This window comes from Manihot esculenta, chromosome 15 (genome assembly GCF_001659605.2).
Source record: "Manihot esculenta cultivar AM560-2 chromosome 15, M.esculenta_v8, whole genome shotgun sequence".
Lineage (NCBI taxonomy): Eukaryota > Viridiplantae > Streptophyta > Magnoliopsida > Malpighiales > Euphorbiaceae > Manihot > Manihot esculenta.
The window spans coordinates 1,760,332-1,782,434 of NC_035175.2; the positions used below are offsets into that span (position 1 = coordinate 1,760,332).

The 22,103-nt window shown below is 32.9% G+C and overlaps 3 protein-coding genes across 4 annotated transcripts; all 3 read right to left on the minus strand.

Moving 5' to 3' along the window:
- Positions 1-554: 554 nt before the first annotated feature.
- LOC110601890 (uncharacterized protein At5g19025) lies at positions 555-4,645 on the minus strand. The gene is made up of 2 exons (XM_021739278.2): positions 3,848-4,645; positions 555-890 (listed from the first exon to the last, which is right to left on the minus strand). Exons 1-2 carry the CDS (start codon positions 4,486-4,488, stop codon positions 848-850), a joined length of 684 nt encoding a protein of 227 aa, XP_021594970.1. The 5' UTR covers positions 4,489-4,645; the 3' UTR covers positions 555-847.
- A 2,071-nt stretch (positions 4,646-6,716) lies between these two features.
- Positions 6,717-10,205, minus strand: LOC110601889 (probable serine incorporator). The gene is made up of 6 exons (XM_021739275.2): positions 9,927-10,205; positions 9,360-9,596; positions 8,647-8,758; positions 8,387-8,561; positions 7,941-8,184; positions 6,717-7,228 (listed from the first exon to the last, which is right to left on the minus strand). The coding sequence occupies exons 1-6, from the start codon at positions 10,108-10,110 to the stop codon at positions 6,936-6,938; spliced, it is 1,245 nt and encodes a 414-aa protein (XP_021594967.1). The 5' UTR covers positions 10,111-10,205; the 3' UTR covers positions 6,717-6,935.
- A 3,827-nt stretch (positions 10,206-14,032) lies between these two features.
- Positions 14,033-19,527, minus strand: LOC110601888 (DUF21 domain-containing protein At4g14240). 2 transcript variants are annotated; one of them, XM_021739273.2, is made up of 14 exons: positions 19,178-19,527; positions 18,921-18,997; positions 17,980-18,063; positions 17,756-17,869; positions 16,865-16,948; positions 16,648-16,719; positions 16,187-16,254; positions 15,958-16,045; positions 15,743-15,816; positions 15,275-15,644; positions 15,135-15,181; positions 14,956-15,037; positions 14,341-14,493; positions 14,033-14,251 (listed from the first exon to the last, which is right to left on the minus strand). In XM_021739273.2, exons 1-13 carry the CDS (start codon positions 19,416-19,418, stop codon positions 14,386-14,388), a joined length of 1,509 nt encoding a protein of 502 aa, XP_021594965.1. In that variant the 5' UTR covers positions 19,419-19,527; the 3' UTR covers positions 14,033-14,251; positions 14,341-14,385. The 2 variants fall into 2 exon arrangements, with proteins under 2 accessions (XP_021594965.1, XP_021594963.1); XM_021739271.2 differs by having other exon boundaries at positions 14,033-14,493.
- Positions 19,528-22,103: the final 2,576 nt, after the last annotated feature.

Consider the following 22,103-nt stretch of genomic DNA (forward strand, 5'->3'; position numbering starts at 1 on the left):
TTAAACTTTAAAACTTTAACGCGTACGGTGTACCAAACTCCATTTATCTAAACCCGTTCCGATAATATTCGGTCCGAGCACCGAGTAGACAAATGGAGCTTCAAAATTCCAGCATTTCATTCTTTGCTTGAGCCATTTTAACATCTAAAACTTTGAAGGTGAATTGCAACATTCCTCCGTTCTGAGTGATTCCTTCCCGATATACCAAAAAAGAAGGGAAAAAAAAAAAAAAAAAAAAAACTCTCGAGGACATCATGTGCTACCTACGCGCTTCTCTGGTTAGTGGTTCCACCCTAAACAATTCTACACTAGGCGACCACAAAAGAGATTTTAATCTGGACATGCTATCCCTAACTGTATCCAAGACCAAGACTAACGCTACAAAGGCTTACTACCCCGAGCAAGTATCCCACCCCAAATTAAATCCCCAAAAATAAAATAAAATTGCAGTTCTGAGTGCCATCAGTTTCATGACATTAAAGAAATCCACTTTCCCAGCCGCATCAGGATATATAAAAGGATGAAACAACCAAGAGCATAACTAACAACAAATCGAATACCAAAGTGAGCAACTGGCTCATGTAATATGTATTTTATTCCCATTGAACTTGTATATCCTTCCAGAAATGAGAGTCGCTATTGAGTTTGGTCCATCTTTTAAGAAAACAAGAATCATCTCCCAAGGAAATGCAGATACATATGGATTGAAGGAACCCCACTGCCAGATCATGGGATTAGAAAAATTGTTCTGATGATGGGTGTAATATCTTAAAAAATGAGAAGTCAAAATCTGGAAGCTGAACAAGATGGTAAAGAGGGTCCTTGACAATGAAACCATCAGAAACAATCAGCGATGATCTCCTCCATTAACAGCCACATTAGCCAAAGCCCTGTAAGTGCCAGAAGTTACGAGAAAGAATTATCATCATAACAACAAATCACACGATTTGGATTAATCAAACTCACCACAATATTAGTACTCATAGAGGAGTATAAACAACCAATAGTTTTCCATATAATTAAACAAATAAATCCCAAATTCTTGAACATGTAATAGGCTCAGACAATTTTATCTTTATATATATATATATATATATATATATATATATATATAGAAAAAGAAAAAGGTAAAAACACTCTTAATTTTGTCTACAAATAATTACAGGGAACTTCCTAAGCAAATTCTTCCTTTGGTCCAAGAGAATGCTGAATGGTGAATACTACTTTTAGTGTCTAACTTGTTGCACATCACCTTAAAAATATAAGTTGTCATGCCCAACCAATCTTACTAATCCAGGCAATAAGAAAGCAAAAGCAGAACATAAATGTCTAACTAGTGCAACCATTAAACTAGGATGTGAATGTTTAGCAGAGGTTATAAAGGAAGTTCATTTATAATGCAAAAATTAGAGTAATTTGCTATAAATACCTAGATGTAGCCAATAGTCTAGGATGTGAACACCTAAAAAACAGTTCTTCTGAAAGAACTTCATTTATATTATGATTTACTAAGTAAGAAAGCAGGAGAATATAATTACCAGATCATTGAATAAGGGACTAAATAAAGGGCGCAAGATAACTGAGAGTGCATCTCAACTAAACCAGTACACTACGCTTTAAAAATATGACCATGTTAAATAGACAAAAGGGAGGGTGTCTTCACAGATTGTTAACTAGCAGTAAACAGCTATGTAAATTGACACCATATAACACATGAGAACAATTTGTGATTACTTTAAGATAGCTCCATAAACCATGTGAGGAGTGAGGACTGTGTAAGCACTTCCACTATTTGAAAACAACCCACTCCTCTCAATTACCATCTAACACTATTGATTCCATTTCACGAGATAATACAATATACTTTTCTAGCAGACAAACTTGTTCTGAAATTTGCATGTTATTGCTGTTCTAGAACAGTCAACATAAGACCATTTAATTTGTTCTTATTGTTGGTTTTTTTAATCCATTATGTGTACATTATCTTGTCATATTGCGCTGTAATTTTCAATTTGGAGGAGAAGAAAGCCCAAAAACAGGTATGTTAACAATTTACAAGTTAACTAAGCCCAATACAAACATCAATACCATCTCCTAAAGAAATCCATCAGCACACATTCACACAAATGCACATAAACATGTGTGCCATCTATCACTGTTAACTGATGTTAAATGATTTGAAAATGGGAAAAAAAGGATACAGTTTACCTTCTGGGAGTATCTTTCTATTGGTTCATTATGCCACAAGTCTACATACATTCTCGCATCCAAGATGCATGCATGCACATGCTCCCACAAAGAGAACATGGGAGAGCAATAAAATGTAAACTGAACATTTAAGCTCAACTACTGTCCAGTTAAGGTAAATTAACAAGCTCCAAGTTCAAACAGTCCATTCTTGAGTTATCAACACTTGGACGTAACTACAGTAATCACATTTTGTGTTACTCGGACTAGGGTAGGAGTGCCAGAAATGGATATATATCCTAGTGTCTAACTCGTCAACTTTCTAAATAGAAAATATAGGGATATAGATCTAAATTTAGCCACGGGTGTTTGGGTATGTTATGTTATATAAAATAAAATAGAATAGAAATATCAAAATCTGAAATAACAAGTATAGCCTATACAGATTATCAAATACAACTAAATACATCATCTAAAATACAACCAAATAATTATTTTCTATCCAAGAAGAAAAACAAATGTTTTGTTATCCACGCCCTCCATCTTGAGAGAAAAGATTGCTTTATTAATTATAATATTCATCTTAGAGGTCTCTTGAAATTTGAGTGTCCGACTAAATGAATATGTGCCAAACACATATTTCATGTTTTATCACATGTTGTGTGGTGTCGACATGGGTTTGGTGGTAAAATGAATAGTCAAGGGTATTCGATATACAATTGATGAGGTCCACCTAATTTCAACCAATATAATTTCCATACCTCCACATATTTTCAACTTTTATTTTCAAGGTCCCTCTCAAAACAATGATAAAAATCAATTAGCATCAGGGTTTAGAAGCCTTAATGCAAGAATTTAAGTATATAGAATGTACTGTATGGTTTGACTTATGATATGATCAAATGGCCTCTTAAACCATTGAAAAGAGGGAAGTCACAATCATAATAACAAAATAATAAGGAACATTATAATTTAACAAAAAGATGTATAGGAAATCACATAATCATCACACTAGAGACAAACATAAAGAAAGCAGTATTTTCTGAGTTCAATGGATTAGATGTTTTACAAATTTAATATGTACATATGTAGTTATTTATGCAAGAAGTTGATCAATAAACCAAGTCGCTCAATTAAAATGCTTTGCTAAGCAAAGACCATCCACATCACCCAAGATTTTAGGATGACATATTCATAGAAACATCAAAATTGGCAAAGGACAGCACAATATACATAGGTCTCGGAACTGTTCGGCCAGAAAATTATTCAGCCAGCTAATATTGAAGCAACTGCGAAAATCATCCGCATACAACTGATAGAAGGCAAGATTATGCCTAGAGTTACAAGTCATGAGGAAAAGGAAAATTCCAGCACATTCAAACACAAAATATCGGTTTCATTCCAAGCTCATTGCACACAGGGAATAAACTCCAATCTAAAATTGAAGTTCTCACCCGCAGCAAACCAAATCTAATAATCCACACAAGCATATCAAGGCATCAAGCAATCACTAACAGTAACCACTAGTATTTCAAGAAACTATTGTTAACAGATGAAAACCATTGAACCGATTTCTTCAAAATTCGCATCCAATTCAACCGATCAAAGAAAGCAAAAACAGGAGGAGAACAGGTGAAGAGGGAAAAAAGTCAAAACTCACTTTTTATGGCGTCGACCCTTCTTTGGACCCCAGCCCTCCAATTTAGCGATGGGACATCCACACCTCGCTCGGAAAAGCAAAACAGCCCTCCCATTAGGCGGAGCCATCTTCCGCAATTCAGCTCGAAGACATTCATAATCAGGATTACCTTCAGTCCCTCCTTTCCAAGGCAACTTATCGAACTCCTTAGCCGCACTGGATTTCACACAATCCTCCGTTTGCAACTGCAAATCGAACTCCATCGCCTTCTTCAACCCCTTGCATCCAGGCTTGTCGCACTTGCGAGATCTCGGCCCGCAGCAGAAATCAACAAGAATAATAGAAAGAAGGAACAGCGCCAAGAAGCCGCAAATGTAGGGAACGGGAGGGACATGGATGGAAAGTTGAAAGGAAGAGTGAGATAGGAGGATGGAAAGAGAGCGAAAGATATAAGAGAAGTAAGAAGTTAGGAGGAAAATGCCAGAGAAGAGAACCAGAATCAGAATTAGAATGTCAAGGGTGGCAGATGGAGAGTGTTTGCAGGGAATGGAAGAAGAGGAGGAAATTGAATTAGGGTTAGGGTTTGATGAGGAAGAAGAAGAAAATTTGTGGGGTTTTGAGGAGGAAGAGGGAGAGGGCATGGTGAAAAGGAGCTGGTGCATGTTAAAGAGAAAAATGAGGAAAGTGAGACTGCGAAGGGAGGTTTTTTTTTTTACAGGCCCAGCTTTGGCTTTGTGTTTGTGTATGTTTTTTTCTCATTTTTCTACTTTTTCTCTGGAACCGCGGTGGTGGTGAGTGGAGGTGAATAGCACGCTCAGTCACTGAGAATGGGGAAGTGAACGCTTTTTTTTTTTTTTAAATAACATTTATTTTATAGAAGAATACCCTAAAGTAAACGAAGTATTCTTTTTCTACAGTAACGCAAACAAAAATTGGATTTCTTTTTATGGAAACGAAAATTGGAATTAACAATATCTTTTAAATAATTTATAATTCTAGGACATTCCAAATTTATGATTTTGTTTAAAATTAATTAATTATAGAAATGCAAATAGAATAAAGTAAATTTTTTTATTAATTAAGAAATGTAATTTTGTTTCAATGTATGATAAATAGTTAAGTTCACTGATATTATGGGTTTAACATCTTTATATTTAACCTTATTATTATTATGATATTTTACCTTCCATCTTTTATTAAGAAAATAATATTTATTTTATTTCATTTCATATCTCGATTTTTCATATTATTATAATAATTTTATTTCCCTTATGAGTAAATTGCATAAATATATGCTCTATTAAAAAATTGGGAATACTGTTTATAAAATCAGAGAAAGTTTTAAACATTGAACCTTCCATTTATATCTGAAGGCACATATCTATCGTACCAAACTCAAACCTTTAACAAAAAATCACTATCTAATTCTTGATTAATTAATTTCTTAATTTAAAACATATATTAAATCATTCCAATAATTTTTAAAATTTTGTTAAAAAAACTCCTCCTTAATTATACTTATTAGTAAAGTGAAGAATATATAAAATATATAAAATATTCTCACATTACTATTCAGAACGAACAAGTATACATTTAGAAATAATAATTTTTTTTTTAAAATAAAAATTTTCTTCTAATATTTTTTTAATATTATCTGATACCTGAAATCCAATAAAAAATAGATTAAAATATATTGTGAATTTAGTTCTAATAGTTCATGTTCTCCATCTTTTTTTTTTCTTTTTTTTTTATAACCGTTGCCACCTGCTACAATACAACAATATGTAATTATCATGTAAAACCGTACGTACAAATGTATTGTGTCTTTTTTTTATTATTAGAGTTATTTAATTCTCTCAAACACTTGTGTTGATATGATCCGGATGTGAAAAAGTTTATTAGGCCATTGACCCATTAAGTTAGTTGAGCAGATCCCTTTTAGTTGGGTCCGAGTCTTACTCTATCCGTTCTGCTGATGCAGGGCCTAGATTCATTTACGTGGGTGGACCGACGTGTTGAATTTTAACAGAATGCTTGGTCTTAATTTAACTGTGATCTGGATATTCGAGACCTAATCATTATCAATACTAAAAATAAACTTAACATAAAAGATTAAACTGTCCTAGACCATCAGATCCCAAAATACTTAATTTAAGATCTAAAAATCTAAAACAATATTATCATTTAAAGTATTTTTTAAAAATCAACTAGTGGAACTAGTATAAGAAACAACTTCCCTTACTAACATATGAACAACTATATTAGCTTGTAATCTAATTCAATATAAGATTCCAATAAGGAGTAAGCCACAAAAGATATTCATATAAAACAAGAACTTCGGCCATTTTGGATCGAAGGCTATTTCGTAAGTATTCAGAAACTACAGTTATAAATGAAACAAATTCATCACGTAAAATGATATTATAACTAATATTATTAAAATACTAAACACCACTGCATCCAAGTTACATTTTATTTTTAAGGTTAAAGTAACAAAAATAGAGTTTTATTAAATGCATTCACATTAAAATAAAGTGTTAAAGTAACAAAAATAGAATTTCAATTTAATGATAGAGACTTTTAATAGATTTTTTTAAATTAAAAAAATATTTTAATTTATTTTTTAAAACACTAGAAATTAATTAATTAATTTTTAAATAGGGATTTATAGTAGCTTATCAGATCAGATGATCCTCAAATTAATGACAAATAAAGGGCTAAAAATGACATCAAACTAGCACCTAATCCTTAAAAGATTCATCAAAGTGTTAAGACCACAAGCTTTTTCTTCTAATAATCACTTTCTAGTTTAAGTCCAGCCAGTCAATCGCACATGGTATTTCCATAAAATGAATATGACCATTCTGTACCCAAATATCTGCAAACAAAATTCAGTTCATATTCTACCATTACATTACTGCTATTATTACTTTTTTATTTCTTAAAATCCTTTACAGAAGAACAAGAGCAATAAAGCTCATAGCTCATACACATGATATTTGTACAAAGCTTAAAGCTATACCCTCAGCCAACCTGAGAGAGAGCAAGTATTCAACAACTCCTATCCTTGAGTTTCAGGACTTCCGTGACATGATACAGAAAAGGATACCTAGAGGAACTCTCGATCAGGGAAAAACAATGGGGCTAAAAGGGTCCATACGTAGAGTGCAGCAGTCACCCATTCAGTGCATATCCGGACCCAAACTGACGTCCATCCTACGTCTATAAGGTCAGAGCTTTCAGATGAGTTGGTCCATCCTGAAAGAAGCATAGCTGAATACATGCTGGCCAAGGCAAATATCAGGTGGAAGAATGTATAGGAATAACTGACAGGCTGCGCTTCTTTTTCCTTCTTTTCTTCTCCTTCTTCCAACTTTTCTTCCAGAAGAGGTTTCTTCCCAGCTGCAACACAAGAATTAGCAAATAATTTAATATCCAGAAGCGCTGCAACGGTAAAGCTTGAGTTTCTTAATTTGGTGGTGGATACTTGCTTCAAAGATACAGGAATCAATTCCTGTCAACTCAGTCAGAGTTATACATGTAAAGACATCTTTGGAAAAATCAAAAGCCTATTGCTTTTTCACCAGATTAAACTCCATCTTTTTAAGCGATTGAAAGCCATAAAAGGGTTCTCATTTTTGAGCCTGCAATAAATTTCCAGCAAACATAGGCCACCGATCACATACCACAAAGGCAGGCACTCCATGGAAAGAAAAGAAACCACCCTGAAAAACTGTACAGTTTAGCATTTTCAAGCATCCTACCATGTATCAATTCAGGAATGTAGTAGCAGTAGTAACAGAAATAGCAGCGCAGCAGAACTAGTCATTATTCACTATATTCAAGTTCCATGTTTTCGGGAATTGCAAAAGAAAAAAAATAAAGGCAGAATCAGGTACAATCAATGAGCATATATATCAAAGACCTTACTGGCATGACTTTGTCAGGAAAAAAAAAAAGAAGAGGAAGGATTTAATAGTCAGCACGTATAAAGAATGGTGACAGCTGATATCCTGCCTAGTTGTGTAGTTAAGGACCATGTCAGACTTCCCTTTTCACCATCTATATAAAAAAAAGGATCTAGGATTTGTTTCTCCACAGTTATGAAGAACACCTGATGACTTAGGAGAGGATGGTGGTGATAGAAATGTTGTTGAAGACCCAGCACGAACAGCAGAGTAAAGGACAGAGAGCACTGTTGTAAGCATCCCAAGCACAAGTGTGCTGGTGGAGACCGCTTTTGTTTTGTTGTGAAGACCATTGCACACATAATCATGTGGCTCACTGGAGAGGCCCGTGTAGCAAACATAAGCACAATACACTGATATCACTGAGGCAGGCAAGAGGCTTCCACTAACCTATTTGAAATTAGCATTCACAACCACAAAGTTATGAAACTATTACTATAACAAATGTAAACCATAAACATAATCACGTAAATCGAATGGCTATCTCCAAAGATCACACTATTATGTTTATAATGAATGTTCATAAGATCACACTACTATTTCTATGCTCTACGAGGCAGCAATGAATAGAAGAGTAAAATCTTATTCTTACCGTGGGATGTAATGCTATTATAGCAAAAGCAAATGCAAGGATCATGGTCATGACAATGAAGAAGACATTGAGGCCACAGTCATGCCCAGATGGGTTGAACCATATAAACAAAATGCCAGAAAATGTAAAAGCTGCAAGGTAGCAGACAATAGAAATGGCAAGCAACGCAATATACCTAATAAAACAAGTGATCAAAAGGTCAGAAAGCAAAACAATAATGATAAAAGGGAAGCTTATGAAACATATGAACTTGAGCCAACCATTTCTGTTCATCTTTCTCAACCCATGCATCATTCCATGAGTGTGTAAAGTCTAGCAATATAATCACTTGAACCAACAAAAATAGCCCTGCCCCAAATTTGGATATGGTTCCTGCAAGTAATTTTTTGCTGCATAGGTCAATTATGATATTTGACATCAAATATCATGAAAAGATCAAGTCCAAAGACAATAAAAAAAATGGGTCCCGATTAAGACAACATAATAGGCGAAGAGAAGTAACAATCAGAGGAGAAAGGGAAATAAATGAATAAAAGATTATACAAAGTTTCAAAAGCAAAGCTTATTCCCTTGCTTTCATGCAAGTGTAATCAAATAGAACCTATGAAGTATCCTTATGGGGCCTGGAGAAGTTGTAAATGAGTCCTGAAAACGCAAAATGTTCCTAATGGAAGTTGTGTACATTAAAAAGATTAGCTCTTCATCAACAGAACAATCCTGTTCCAAAAATAAAATAAAATAAAATTTTCAGGTTACAGTAAGATATAAAATCTCATCTTTAGTACTCTTTAGCCATTTATTGCAACTCATTCAGATTTTTAATAAAAATGGCCAAAATAAGCCTCAAGAATATACAGTATCTTTATTAATCAAACAGTAATGCAAGGATCACGGGTTCTTAACTAGGCCTGGATAAGTAACTGGATAAGGTAACTGTAATAAATTGACATTCCAGGAAGCTTAAGTAACTGACCATAGATTGAGATAATGACATTGGGCATGAAAAACATGAGGACAACAAGCAAAAGCCAGATCACCATCTTTGCAATCCATCCACCATGGTGCCATGAGTCACGCCTATCATTTTGGTCTTTTACGCCAATCATTATTATAGCAAGTATTGCGAAAAACAAGAAATTTCCCAAGCTCACCCGAAGTACTGCCTGTATTTGATACCATTCCTCCGAGTGAGTATCAGAAGATTTTATCCCTGCAAAGATATATGGATGAGATTCTTCTAACTGAACAACAAGTCTCAAATAATTCCACACTAGCAATTATTTCCCAATCATCAACACACCTTAGTAAAATTAAATGAAAAACCCAACTTGTATCTATAAATTATTACGAATTATGACAATTGTCAGACATTTACTGCAAAAAGCATCCAGCACTCATCATACCAAAATGAAAATATGTTTCTTCTAAATTACCCAAACCTACAAGCATTTAGGAGTTAGGACTAAAAGAATCAAAATTTGGCCTAAAAAGAAGAAAACTGGGATAGAAAAAAAAGAAGGTAGTGAGGAATAGGACTCACAAGGGAGTTTCTCCAAAAGCGGAGCAGCAACTTCTCTGAGAATCCATGAAACGATCAGAGACAGACCAAAGAGACCACAGTAAGCAAGTCTGGCAGATTTCTTGGATAAACCCGAGGCCACCGATGTGCAGAGGCCGCAGGTCATAGTAGCACAGCAAGAAGCGAAGCACGCCAGGCACGACATCTCTCTCCCCCCCAATGGAAGAACCTGGTAAACAGCTAGCAAGACCCAAGACCGGTAGCTGAGGAAACTTTCCCGTGTGCAATTGCTCAAGTAATTTGAAATTTTCGTTATTTGGGTTTCTGGTAAATATTTGCTTTTGGCCCCCTAAATAATTTAATAATTCCTTTTTGTGCCCCTCAGAAACTTGCAATTGCGATTAAACCCCTTTCAAAGGCCCAGGCCCACAGCTGGTGTTTCTTGTAAGCCCATTATGACATACTGCTGATTCTGGTTTTCGAGAGTTGATCTTGTCTAAATTCTATCTGGAGTTCCTGTGATGAGTTGATAAGTTTTGACACAGACGTTGTCTCTAGGATTATAAAATCTTGAGTTTAATTAAAATTACATATATAAGAATGTGCTGATCTCGCTGTGTTTCCACCTTCGGCAAAAGAATGGACACACAACACAAAGATAAAGAGCCAATACGATCATGCCTTCTGTCAGTAGGATCAATTAACCAGTAGTCGTTTTCCAGGTGATTTGGCAAGGGAAACAAGCTGATGGGTCTGTTGTGTCATCTCTGATTCAACGAGACCTTGCTGCCATGTCAACCCACTCAGGGACCAACACTTGTCACCCACCACGCCACCACATACTGTCTCCCACGTCATCTCTTTTCACATGCCTTTTCCATATAAAGCCATGAAAAGCTTCCTCAGTTCCTCCGTAGCTAGCTTCTATAACCTCCACCTCGACAATTAGGCAGGGCAGCCAAGAGTGTTGCACAAATCTAGACAACCTTTCTCCAACATAAAACCCCTTATGGTAAGACAATCTCCACGGATGCGATTCCCAAAACTCCGATCATGGAGAGGGTGTTCAAGGCTTGTTAAGGAGCAAAGAACTCGTCTGTATATTATTTGGAGTGCACGGTGATTCTTATGAACTGGGATGAGTACTAGCGAATATCGAAGTCCATGGCCATAGTATCTGCAAGTTCTTGTCAATCCTGAGTTCTGATGGATTTGATGTCATCGTTCAGGTGACAGTTGCACGGTGGGGATGATAAGCAACAGATCATATGTAATTAGCAAACTGAGGCCGGCATTGACAAGAAGTATGCACAACTGTCTTAAATGAAGCAATAATGTGAAGGAGCTTATGTTCTTTCTTCCTTTCTCCTTCTTTCACACACACCCCTCCAACCAACCAATCCTTATTAAAGGCTTATAATCAACAAACATGAAATGGAATTCTTTTATGTTAACGCAATTTCATTCCAAATCAAACGCGAGCATAGAAACAGTTGAAGATCGCTTATCGCTAACAGCATTACACCCACAAGAACCCGCAGTTGCAGCGAGCCACCGCATTCCCAAGTATAGCCACATCGGTTTCCCGTGGCAGGGGGCTAACAACACAGTACTCATTACATATGCGAGTAACCTTTAAAAAGAATGCTAGGGTGTTCAAAAATAGACGAGCAAAATTGAATACCAAATCATTGAAATAGTCGGAAGTCCGAACACTTTATAAGAAGAAAAGCAGAAATGTAGGCTAATTAGGCAATATGCGCTAAGTTGCAGTGCATCATTTTTTCAACCTATTAGGGAAGGATAACTTAGGGCTTGTTCACTGTAATAAATCGCTACATCAAAGTCGATAAATTCTTTTCTTATTAATTCATGCAATTAGTAGCATCCGTCTCATGTCATGTATGACTGGATCCTCACGCATGCAAGAAATTATAGCATGAACCCGTTGCACCAATAAAAAATCTTGGTATACTTTTGTTTTAAAAAAAAAGTACCTTTTACTTTTTTTTTTTCAAAACAGTTCCAAACATGTGTTTTATTGATTTGTTTTATCAATTAGGAAATCCCAGTCGGTACCTGGTTTCATACTATAATTTCCTCGTGCAAATGTGCTCTCTACTTTTGATGGGCTTTTTGTAAAATTAGGGTCGGCCTTATTTTTATTTTCGGATTTGGGATTGAGAAAATTTTATTTGCGATTTTGGAGTTTGACTGCCACGTGGCAGCCGAAAAGGACTCACCAGAGCCTGGCGCCACTTTAAGTGGCGTCAGGCTCTTTTTTTTTTTTTTTTTTTTCAATGTCTGGCGCCACTTAAAGTGGCGCCAGACAATTGTTTTTTTTTTTCAATTGTTATTATTATTATTTTTAATTATTAATATATTATAATAAAATATTTATATTATATTTTTTTTATTTATATTATATTTTTATAATAATAAATATTTTTTATAATTTTAATATATTAATATTTAAAAAATTTTATTATTAATATTTAAATAAAAAATTACTGAAATTATATTTCAGAATTATAAAATTAATATTATATTGCGATTAGATGGATAATTTTTTTTATTATTTTAATATATTAATACAGTAATTCTGTAATTAAATAGTATCAATATTTTTATATACGTTTAATGTTATTTCATAATTTTACAAAATCCTAAGACTAGTTATAAATAATTATTATATTTTAGAAAAATATTTTCAATATGTAATAATATTATAAAAATATTTAGAATTATAATATTATACTGCTATTAAATCTGTATAAAATAGCTTTATTAAATTAATTACTTAATTTAGTTATTTTTTATTTTTAATAAATTATAAACAATTCGTATAAAATATTTAAAATTATTATATTATTTTATTTAATAAATTATAAATAATCAAGTGATCGTATATAATATTTAATTATTATTTTTTATTAATTATTTAAATTACATTATTGTTTATAATTATAAAAATAAATAAATAAATAAATATTAATATTTAAAATTATAAAAATTAAATTTACTTTTTATTAACTGCTATTTAGAATTATAGAATATTATTATAGGCTACTTAAATGTTGCATGCGATCACCTGATTGTTTATAATTTATCAAATATAATAAATTTAATTAATTTACTTTGAATTAGATTAATTAATTAATTTTTTAATAAATTATAAATAACTCAATTTTCGTATAATATCTAATAGTAAGATAATATAATAATTATTTATAACTACAATAATTATTTATAACTACGTATTTTGTAAAGTTATAAAATAACATTTTATACTATTTAATTACAGAATTAATGTATTAATATATTAAAATAATAAAAAAATTTATCACTTTATACTATATGATTGAATTATTTTTATACATCTCACCGCAACATAATATCAATTTTATAATCCTGAAATATAATTCCAGTAATTTTTTATTTAAATATTAATAATAAAATTTTTTTAAATATTAATATATTAAAATTATAAAAAATATTTATTATTATAAAAATATAATATAAATAAAAAAAATTAATATAATATAAATATTTTATTATAATATATTAATAATTAAAAATAATAATAAAAACAATTAAAAAAAAAACAATTGTCTGGTGCCACTTTAAGTGGCGCCAGACATTTAAAAAAAAAAAAAAATAGAGCCTGGCGCCACTTAAAGTGGCGCCAGGCTTTGGCGCCTGTCAAAGAGGCGCCAGGCGTCCTTTTCGGCTGCCACATGACAGTCAAACCCCAAAATCGCAAATAAAATTTTCTCAACCCCAAATCCGGAAATAAAAATAGGCCCGACCCTAATTTTGCAAAAAGCCCACTTTTGATTTACGCTAACCACCATAGGCTTCTGCCTGCAAATCCAATCATTTTAACTGGCTCGTATACAAAAAACCCATCTCCTCGAGGCTCGTCTTGGAAGGATAGAACGGAATCCAAAAAGAAATTGCGAGGAGGCCCATGCATGTACTCAACGCGACCTACAATAAAGAATAGCTTTACGACGGAGAAGACAGTATTGAAAAATTAGAAGCACAAACACTCGAAACCAGACGCAAGATACAAACCGAGTAAATGCTCTTTTTCGTTGTTTCGATTTTCCAATAGGAACTGCTCGTACACAATTGAACTTCATTTCAAATTTCAACACGAGGGTACATCAACATACAGGCCCCCACCAATTTGTTAATATGATCCTTCTCAAATCTTTTTACCAACAAACCAAAAAAAAAAACCTGAATCTATCATCTCTAGTGGTTCCAAAATGTAATTGGAGTCTATGCACAGATCTTTCTCAAGCACACATCAAAAACAACAGCAATGGAAGAGCATGTAGCTGAAAGGAATAATCGTCTGCTCAGTACACTATTTTCATATATTACAAAGCATTCATTCCATATTTATTGCAGGATGGACAAAGAGTACCTCTCTTCTCAGCTGTTGCAATAAGCACACAACTGCATACATTTCTCATCTCCTGTTTCCAGAAAGTGGCTCTCCAGCAATTCCTAGTAACCTAGGGGTACTTGAATCATTCTCAGATTTCCGTGGGGTCTGCCCTGGCTTGCTTTGGCCACCCTGTGGAATTTTAACAAGAGACGATTACAGATTTAGGCCTATATTTCAAGATGGACGCACAAAAGAAGCGCCATTCAAGACAGGAACACAAAAGAAACAACAGCAAGACTTGATCTTTGGAATGGTTTTCTTAAACACCAACTCCCAACTGGATGCATTTGTTTGACACAATTAAATTTCTCAATGGTAGCCAGAAATATGCAATGGGACATGAACACAACAGTTTTTATATATGACTTCAATATACAAACATGTGTACTAATAGCAGTTCTCCTGTCTATTTCTTTTAACCATTTGGATCCAAATGGAGACTTGGTTACGATTAAAAGTACATGATGAAAAGCTGATCCTGCCCATGCAGCATTCAAGGAGAGGTGACAAGGTCATCGCTAACTTTTTGCATTCAAAAGTTAAGCATACTGACAAAAAAATGAAAATGCTTCATATATGATTTCCACTTACAGCTGCCTTGTTAACTGTCAGCCTCCGACTTGATGGAGCTCGGGCCACTGATGATGCGGCTGCTGCTGCAGCAACACGGATTCTACAAAATATTAAAGTAAAAAATATTTTCAATCTTTTGGCAATTGCAAGCATCACAAGTTCACAACTAGTATCTTAGTCTTGCAGCTCCAGGATACCTTTTATGTACATCTACATATTCATCTGTCTCATCCACAATTTCCTCCTGCATTATGTAGAATATCATTAGCACATGGGGTGATGGCAACTAAAATACATTGACTGACAGAAGGCATGATGTGAAAGGCTTATAAGTTACCTGCAGAAGTTCTTCAAATACATCTTCCAGTGTGATGATACCAATAACTTCACCATCTTCAATGTCCTCTGATGGTTGGGACAAACCATTGGTTGTTGCATCATTACGCTGTGAAGAGTTTTGCTTATTTATATTGGATGACCTTGAAACCCTATCGATATCAACAACAACAGTATCTGATTTCTCATCTTGCTCCGCTAGCAATGGAGTTGTCAATTGGGAATCCCCAGAAGCTGCTTTTTCTTCAAGTTTTTCTCCATTTGGCATAGGAACCTTGGTTTTTGTTTTTGCCTTCACAACAGCTGCCATATGACTGCTACCCTTTTGAAACTCATTCAGTATATCATACAGAGGCATATCAGATGGAACCCTGGAGAAAGATCCCACACATGAACACTCATCCTATATTTTCTCATGGGAAAAATTACAAAGAGATAAAAGAAAGAATACAATAGTAAATGAGCACACCGTGGAATTCTTCGAATTGAAACAGCACTGACTGGAGTCTCTGTCTCAGGTCGTACAGTGAGAAGGCTTTTCACCTAATTCCAATGGGAATTGAAAGGGGAAGGAAAAAAAGCAAATGAATAGAGTCACTTACACTCAGATGATATATATCAAGAATTTTGGTTATAGTAGTACAGTATCGAAATTTGTAAAAAATGATTAGTTACAAAACCCACCAAAAGAAGTCCAATAATATTTTTTGGATTCCCAGAATACACAGGAACTCGGCTATGCCCTCGAGCAAGAACCTTTCCCATTGCCTCCCTAAGTTAAATTATTTTTAAAGAAAAAAATAAACAGGAGAAGTGGATAAGTGTAAGGTTAAGCAGAAGATACGATGGTAAAAATAATGTAGCAAGTAGTAAAAGGTAAAGTCAACAATAATTAATCAGAAGCAAGACTAACCAATCCAGCTTGGAGTTGACATCTAATGAGAAAGTGGATTCAATAGGTGTCATAGCCTCTTCAGCAGTCTGTAAAATTTAAAAACGAAACACAAAGTGTTATGTGGAGAAACATACTGCAAAATAACATTAGTAACATTGCAGTTATGATCTACAAGCAGGCATGATAATAAAAAGTAAGAAGCTTTTGTGAAATTATCCACAAAATACCCTTCAGATCACAAATTCTAGCACAGAAATCAATACAAAATTAAATCTTGATAGAAGTAGTTAGATGCTTGTTGAAACACGTAACAACATGAAACAACTACACCACTAATCTATTTTAATTCTTGCGAAATAAAATGGCTGTAATTTTTATTTCTATTTATGTTTTTGACCTTTCTTCTTGGGTGACACAATAACAAACAATGAAACAAAGAAACAATATCTGCCAACATGTTAATTTCATCAAATGCATACCTTTTCAGTTAAATCCAGTGCTCCACTAATAATTGTTGTCTCATCATGCGTGAGTTCACCTCCCTTGCCAGCCTAAATATAAAAGAAGGGCGAAGTATATCATAAAGAAAAACATAAATTATGTGAAATATTTGCATAGTTTCATCATGTTTAAATTTTTTATGTGGTTCAGTAACAACATTATATGCATAAATCCAGCAGCAATTTTCTTAGTTACCTCTTGACTGTGGATAGAAACCAGAGCTTTTAACTGAGCTCGCCTAAATAATGCTTCATTATGCCCCAGTACCCAGTCCAGAATCTGTAACAACACATTTCATAGAGTTAAGGAGCAAAGATTCCAGTTGGAGCTTGGAGCCTAATTAACCAAAAATAAGAGAGCAAGGATTGATAAACCTGACCACAAAACATGAAATCAGCCAATCTATTTTTAGGAACATGGTTCAGAAAGGCATTATATTTTTATTTCCTTTTCTTTAGCTGGTGGAAGATAAAATTAGAAATCAGATCCTTACTTCCAAGAACTCATTTTGCAACCAAACAAGGAGGGGGGAAAGTTCGAATACAGGAAGGTTTTATGTATATCCTTAAAACCTCATGAAGATCATCAACAAAATAAAGCCAGAATCTCGTAGGTCAGAGAAGGAAAAAGCTGTAGGAACTCAAAAAGAAAACAGATGCTAAATTAGAGTTCTTAACAAGCCTTAGCTACATATGGTATGTTGCATGTAAGAACACAACACCTGGGCATATCATTGACCAACATAGTGACTAAACAAAACTAGAAGCTAGGAGAGGTTATTCAAGCAAAATTATACTTTTCATGCTACATATCTTTTGGGTATGTTCAATCAGTTTTATTCAAATTCAGCTCAAGTTAGAAACCAACTGCATTGGTAAAACAGATTATGTAATGATATAAATGTAAGGCAACAAATTCATGTAAACTAATAAAATAATCTTATATATATGTAAAATACATGTGTTTCTGTAGAACTTAGGCCATCTTTCCGCAATTTCAAACTCCAAAATCATTAAACATTTATCACATAATTGGAGATACACCTTGCTGAAATTGAGTTTGTGCAAACACTTTGTTTCTATTTACCTTTCCAATGGGATATGCTATTGGATAGCAAATAATCATCAAAATTCTCACAAGCCATACAAAATTGGCACCTACTGCAAGTCCATATCTGGAGCATATTGCTTGTGGAATAACCTGAGAAATAAAAAATGTCAACTTCTAACATATCCCCTTCCCTAACCCAAAAGAAAATAAAAAAGTAAGGGAGAGTATGGCTTATCCTAGGAAACCTATAGAATACATACCTCCCCAAAAAACAGAACAAATGTCACAGAAAGTATTATAGCAACATACTGATTGAAAAGCTTATCGAGGTATATAGGAAGAGCCTGCAATTACAAAAACAAAGTCAATAGCTATGGTTACAAGTTAGAGAATTTTGTGCAATTGTATTAGAATAAAACATTTATATTCGCAGCATAATTTCTTACTAACATTTACGATAACAAATTTCATAATCATATTGTTAGTCAATTCTTTTTTAAATAATCTTAGCTTCAGATTCCATCTTTTCTTTTCTTTTTACTGCACTCAGGTCCATATTCCTTCAGTTAGTCCATTTTATGATCCTTTAACTAAAAAGCATAACTTTTGGGTTGGACTCATTAAAATAGAACTAAAGCTATTTCTCCAGAAAGTGCTCACAATGAAGAAATCAAACAACCATACAAAGTGCAATACTTGATAATGTATCTTCATTCAACCTCATATTAAATTGTAGGGTTCAGTCCTTAAACTTTTTGGAGGAGAAACCTCACCCCAAATAGGTTTATACTAAATTCATACAAAAACAAATCAGCTTCATTGAAACTCCAATTAATGGTTTTTACCACATAAACAGAAATTATATCACCAGTCAGCGATAACAAACAGGCCCTAGCATGTAGGGCATCAACAGTGGTGGCAATGAACGCAACAGTGTCAGTCTCCTGTAGAGTTTTACATAACCATTTATCTCAAGATTTTATGCTTTCAGGAGGGGTACTTAACATCTTAAATCTCCCTCGTATTACTCTTCTAACTTTTGCTTCATGCATCAATTGTTAGCCTTTCACATCCCAATCTCACAATTCTTTTAGGAAGGGGGAAAAAAAAAGTAGAATTCAACAAAACTCTGAAACATGTTTTAAAAATTGCACTTGATGGCTATAATAATAACTTAATCAAGGGAATTTCACGTAATTACCTCCATGGCGGCAGCATTACATAGCAGCAAAGTCACTAGAAGCTGGTGCTGCTTTTGAACCACGGGAAGAATAGCAGCTAATTATTTCGAAAAACAAAAGTAAAATAAATTCAATATCATTCTCGCACTATAAAAGCTCAAGTAAAAACATTTTAAAATCAAGGAGAACAGAAAGTGAGTAAAGCAAAATTCAATGATAAAAAAAATTTTAAAAAAAAACAGTGAAGATCAATTTGAATAGAAGTGAAGTGGATGACCTGCTTGTTTCTTCTCGGAACGGGTACCACTGCGTTGGAGAATTTCGAGCTCGACGAGGCCGAGGGACATGAGGCCGAGCGTGAGGCCGGACATGATACCGGCGAAGAGGACGAGTATGCAGGAGATGCCAGCGTAAATGAACCACCAGACTGATCCAAAAGGAATCCCTGCTCCGACGCCGTTCGATTGGCCTAGCATCGTGACCATCCTGGCGGCCATGACCGCATTTACCAGATGCATCTTGTACAGGCCAATCGGAGATTATGAAATTTTGAAGATTTGGATCTCAAAGTGTATCAGTTTTTTTTTTTGTTTAACAGTAGAACGTATCAGTTTTGTTATTCTCTAGAGAATATGCATTTCATATAATCATATTTATTCTAAGTCCGTTTTGAATAAAAATTTCGGCAGTAATTTAATTTATTTTTTATTTAATATCAAATTTCAATTTTTAGTAAAATTATTTTATAATAAATTAAAATTATCATTGTATTACTAACACTTTTAAAAATTAATTAAAACGTCTTTAATTTTTTGTTTCAGCTAACAGTTCAACCTTTCATCTATTAATCCTTCCATTCATTTTTAGTTAAAAATTTTAGTCAAATAAAAATAAATAAAATCCAAATTTACTCTCTTGTAAGATATACCCGAATAAATTAACAAGAATTGCAAAAATTAGCAAATAAAATAACACTTTATCAGCATCGGAACCACTGCTAAGAATGGAATGCATCGATTTGGGAGAAAAGAAATGACAACCTAAGATTCTTCTTTCACCTTCACTGAGAACAAATTACACATTACAACCAAATCAAACACCATTGAGATAATCCAAGAATCAATCACCTTTTAAATAAACTTTGAATCTCTAATATCCGGGAGAAATTATTCAATTTGATTCATTACAAATAAATCTTTCAATACCCAGTGCTCAGGAATAATTTCATTCAAATTACTAAAAAAAATCATTGAAACAAATTACCTAAGGAAATTCATTTACACTGAGAATTAACATTCCAATCACAAATCTATTGAACTTACAAAATAATCAAAAGATAGATTAACAAATGAAGCAAAATACCGTCAATGAATTACTGCATGAACAACTTAAAAAACCTGTATTTTCAGGCTCATCTTCACCCATATTTCATCAATCTATTCACACAACATTTATACATATTCATCAAACAGCTTGTAATGCTTTTAAATTTCATCAATTTAAAAGCAAATCATGTGAATGCCCATCCATTTACCAAATCGAGTGGCTTGTGAATGAGAATCGATGGAGAAGATAAAAAGAAGAAGAAGGCGATGAATGAGCAAGAGAGATAGAAATGAAAGGTTATAGAGTTATTGAAAGAAATAGATAATAATTGAGAAGATTGGGACAATTTAGTCTTTTTTCATACAGTAAAGGTGAAAATGGATGAAAAAAATAGATTATTAACGAAAATAAAATGTTTTAATTAATTTTTTTAAAATATAAAAATTGACTTATAAATAATAATAACATTTAAAAATTAAATTATAAATCTCTTTATAATTTATAAAAATTTATTTATATTATTTTTTAATAATATGAATAGTCTAAATAAAAAATAAATATATAGAGTGATATGAAAATGATTTATTTAATTTGGTATATGATTTTTATTTTAGTAGTAGTAATTTCACGGTCTCATAAAGTTAGATTATTCTTTTTATTCAAAATATTAGTATTTTAAATGAATAAAATAAAACATTACTCTTTTTATTTTTAATAAATTATTATAATGAAAATAATTAATAATCTCAAAACAAAAATAATAACAACTAATCGGGACCGAGTGCTGTTGAAGAGTGTAACCGGTAAATTAATAATGCAACTTTGTGAGTGAATTACATGGCGGCCTCTTGATGCAGTTTGGATGGTGGGGCTGGTTTAATGAGTTAGGGATGTGCAACGCAGGTCTCATCAATAAACTTTGATATTTGTTTTATTATTTTAAATTTTTAATAAAATTTAATTATATATATTTTAGAACAAGCCACCATAATTTATTATAATAGATAAATTTTACAATCAATTATATAATATATTTTTCATGTAATTTGATTATTTGACTTCATATTTAGAATCCCTGTTGATCAATTAAAGATAATTAATTAGATAATAAAAAAATTAATTATAAAATATAAGTAATTAATTTTAAAAATAAAGTATTAAATACTTAAGTAAACTTAATGAAAACTTTCACATTTAATAGTTGAATTTTATACAAAATATTATATTTTTTAAAACTATTATTTAGTTGAAGAAGTAATTAGTTATAAATAAAAATTTTGTATTTCAATATTAATCAATAAATATCTTAGATGCAAGTATTATTAAACCCTTTCTATTATATACATTTAAAAAATAAGGACTTGCTGAATTTCTATGGCAACGACTTGCGACGCAAATTTTTCTTTATGGTCTATTTGTATCTTGATACTCTCGCTTTTTCCTCTTTCTTAAACCTAACTTTTTGAAAGACAATATGTGTCAATTGACCATCGATGAAGAAAATAATATTGGTGTCCCTATTAAGAAATTCAGAAATATTCCGATCGTCACTTATGATTTCTATATGGTGGGGAGGTTTCTCACATACAATTTAATACATTTTATTTTTGATAAAAATAAAAACTTTTAGTTCTCTTATGAAATTTTTTTAGTAATTTGATAGTTGTTTCTCAGTGAATAGATAAGGATTTAAAGGAGATCTTTTGTTAGTGTGGAAGAGTCATATGTCTGTTTTTGTTGTTAGCTTTTCTTCAAATTTTATTGATTCGATTATTTCGGAAGATAATGTTCAATGGAGATTTACTAGTTATTATGGATTTTCGAAATCGCAAAAGCGACGAAACCATATTCGAGTTTTATCTCGTACAAGTTCGGGA

Coding starts and splice junctions, on each gene's coding strand:
- LOC110601890 (XM_021739278.2), bottom strand. CDS start 4,488: ATGCACCAGCTCCTTTTCACCATGCCCTCTCCCTCTTCCTCCTCAAAA. Junction 891..3,847: donor AAGGGTCGACGCCATAAAAA/GTGAGTTTTGAC, acceptor TGGCACTTACAG/GGCTTTGGCTAATGTGGCTG.
- LOC110601888 (XM_021739273.2), bottom strand. CDS start 19,418: ATGCATCTGGTAAATGCGGTCATGGCCGCCAGGATGGTCACGATGCTA. Junction 18,064..18,920: donor GTAATGCTGCCGCCATGGAG/GTAATTACGTGA, acceptor TTGTAATTGCAG/GCTCTTCCTATATACCTCGA. Junction 17,870..17,979: donor TTGTTCTGTTTTTTGGGGAG/GTATGTATTCTA, acceptor TTTATTTCTCAG/GTTATTCCACAAGCAATATG.
- LOC110601889 (XM_021739275.2), bottom strand. CDS start 10,110: ATGTCGTGCCTGGCGTGCTTCGCTTCTTGCTGTGCTACTATGACCTGC. Junction 8,185..8,386: donor TAATAGCATTACATCCCACG/GTAAGAATAAGA, acceptor AATTTCAAATAG/GTTAGTGGAAGCCTCTTGCC. Junction 7,229..7,940: donor ATCCTCTCCTAAGTCATCAG/GTGTTCTTCATA, acceptor CTTGTGTTGCAG/CTGGGAAGAAACCTCTTCTG.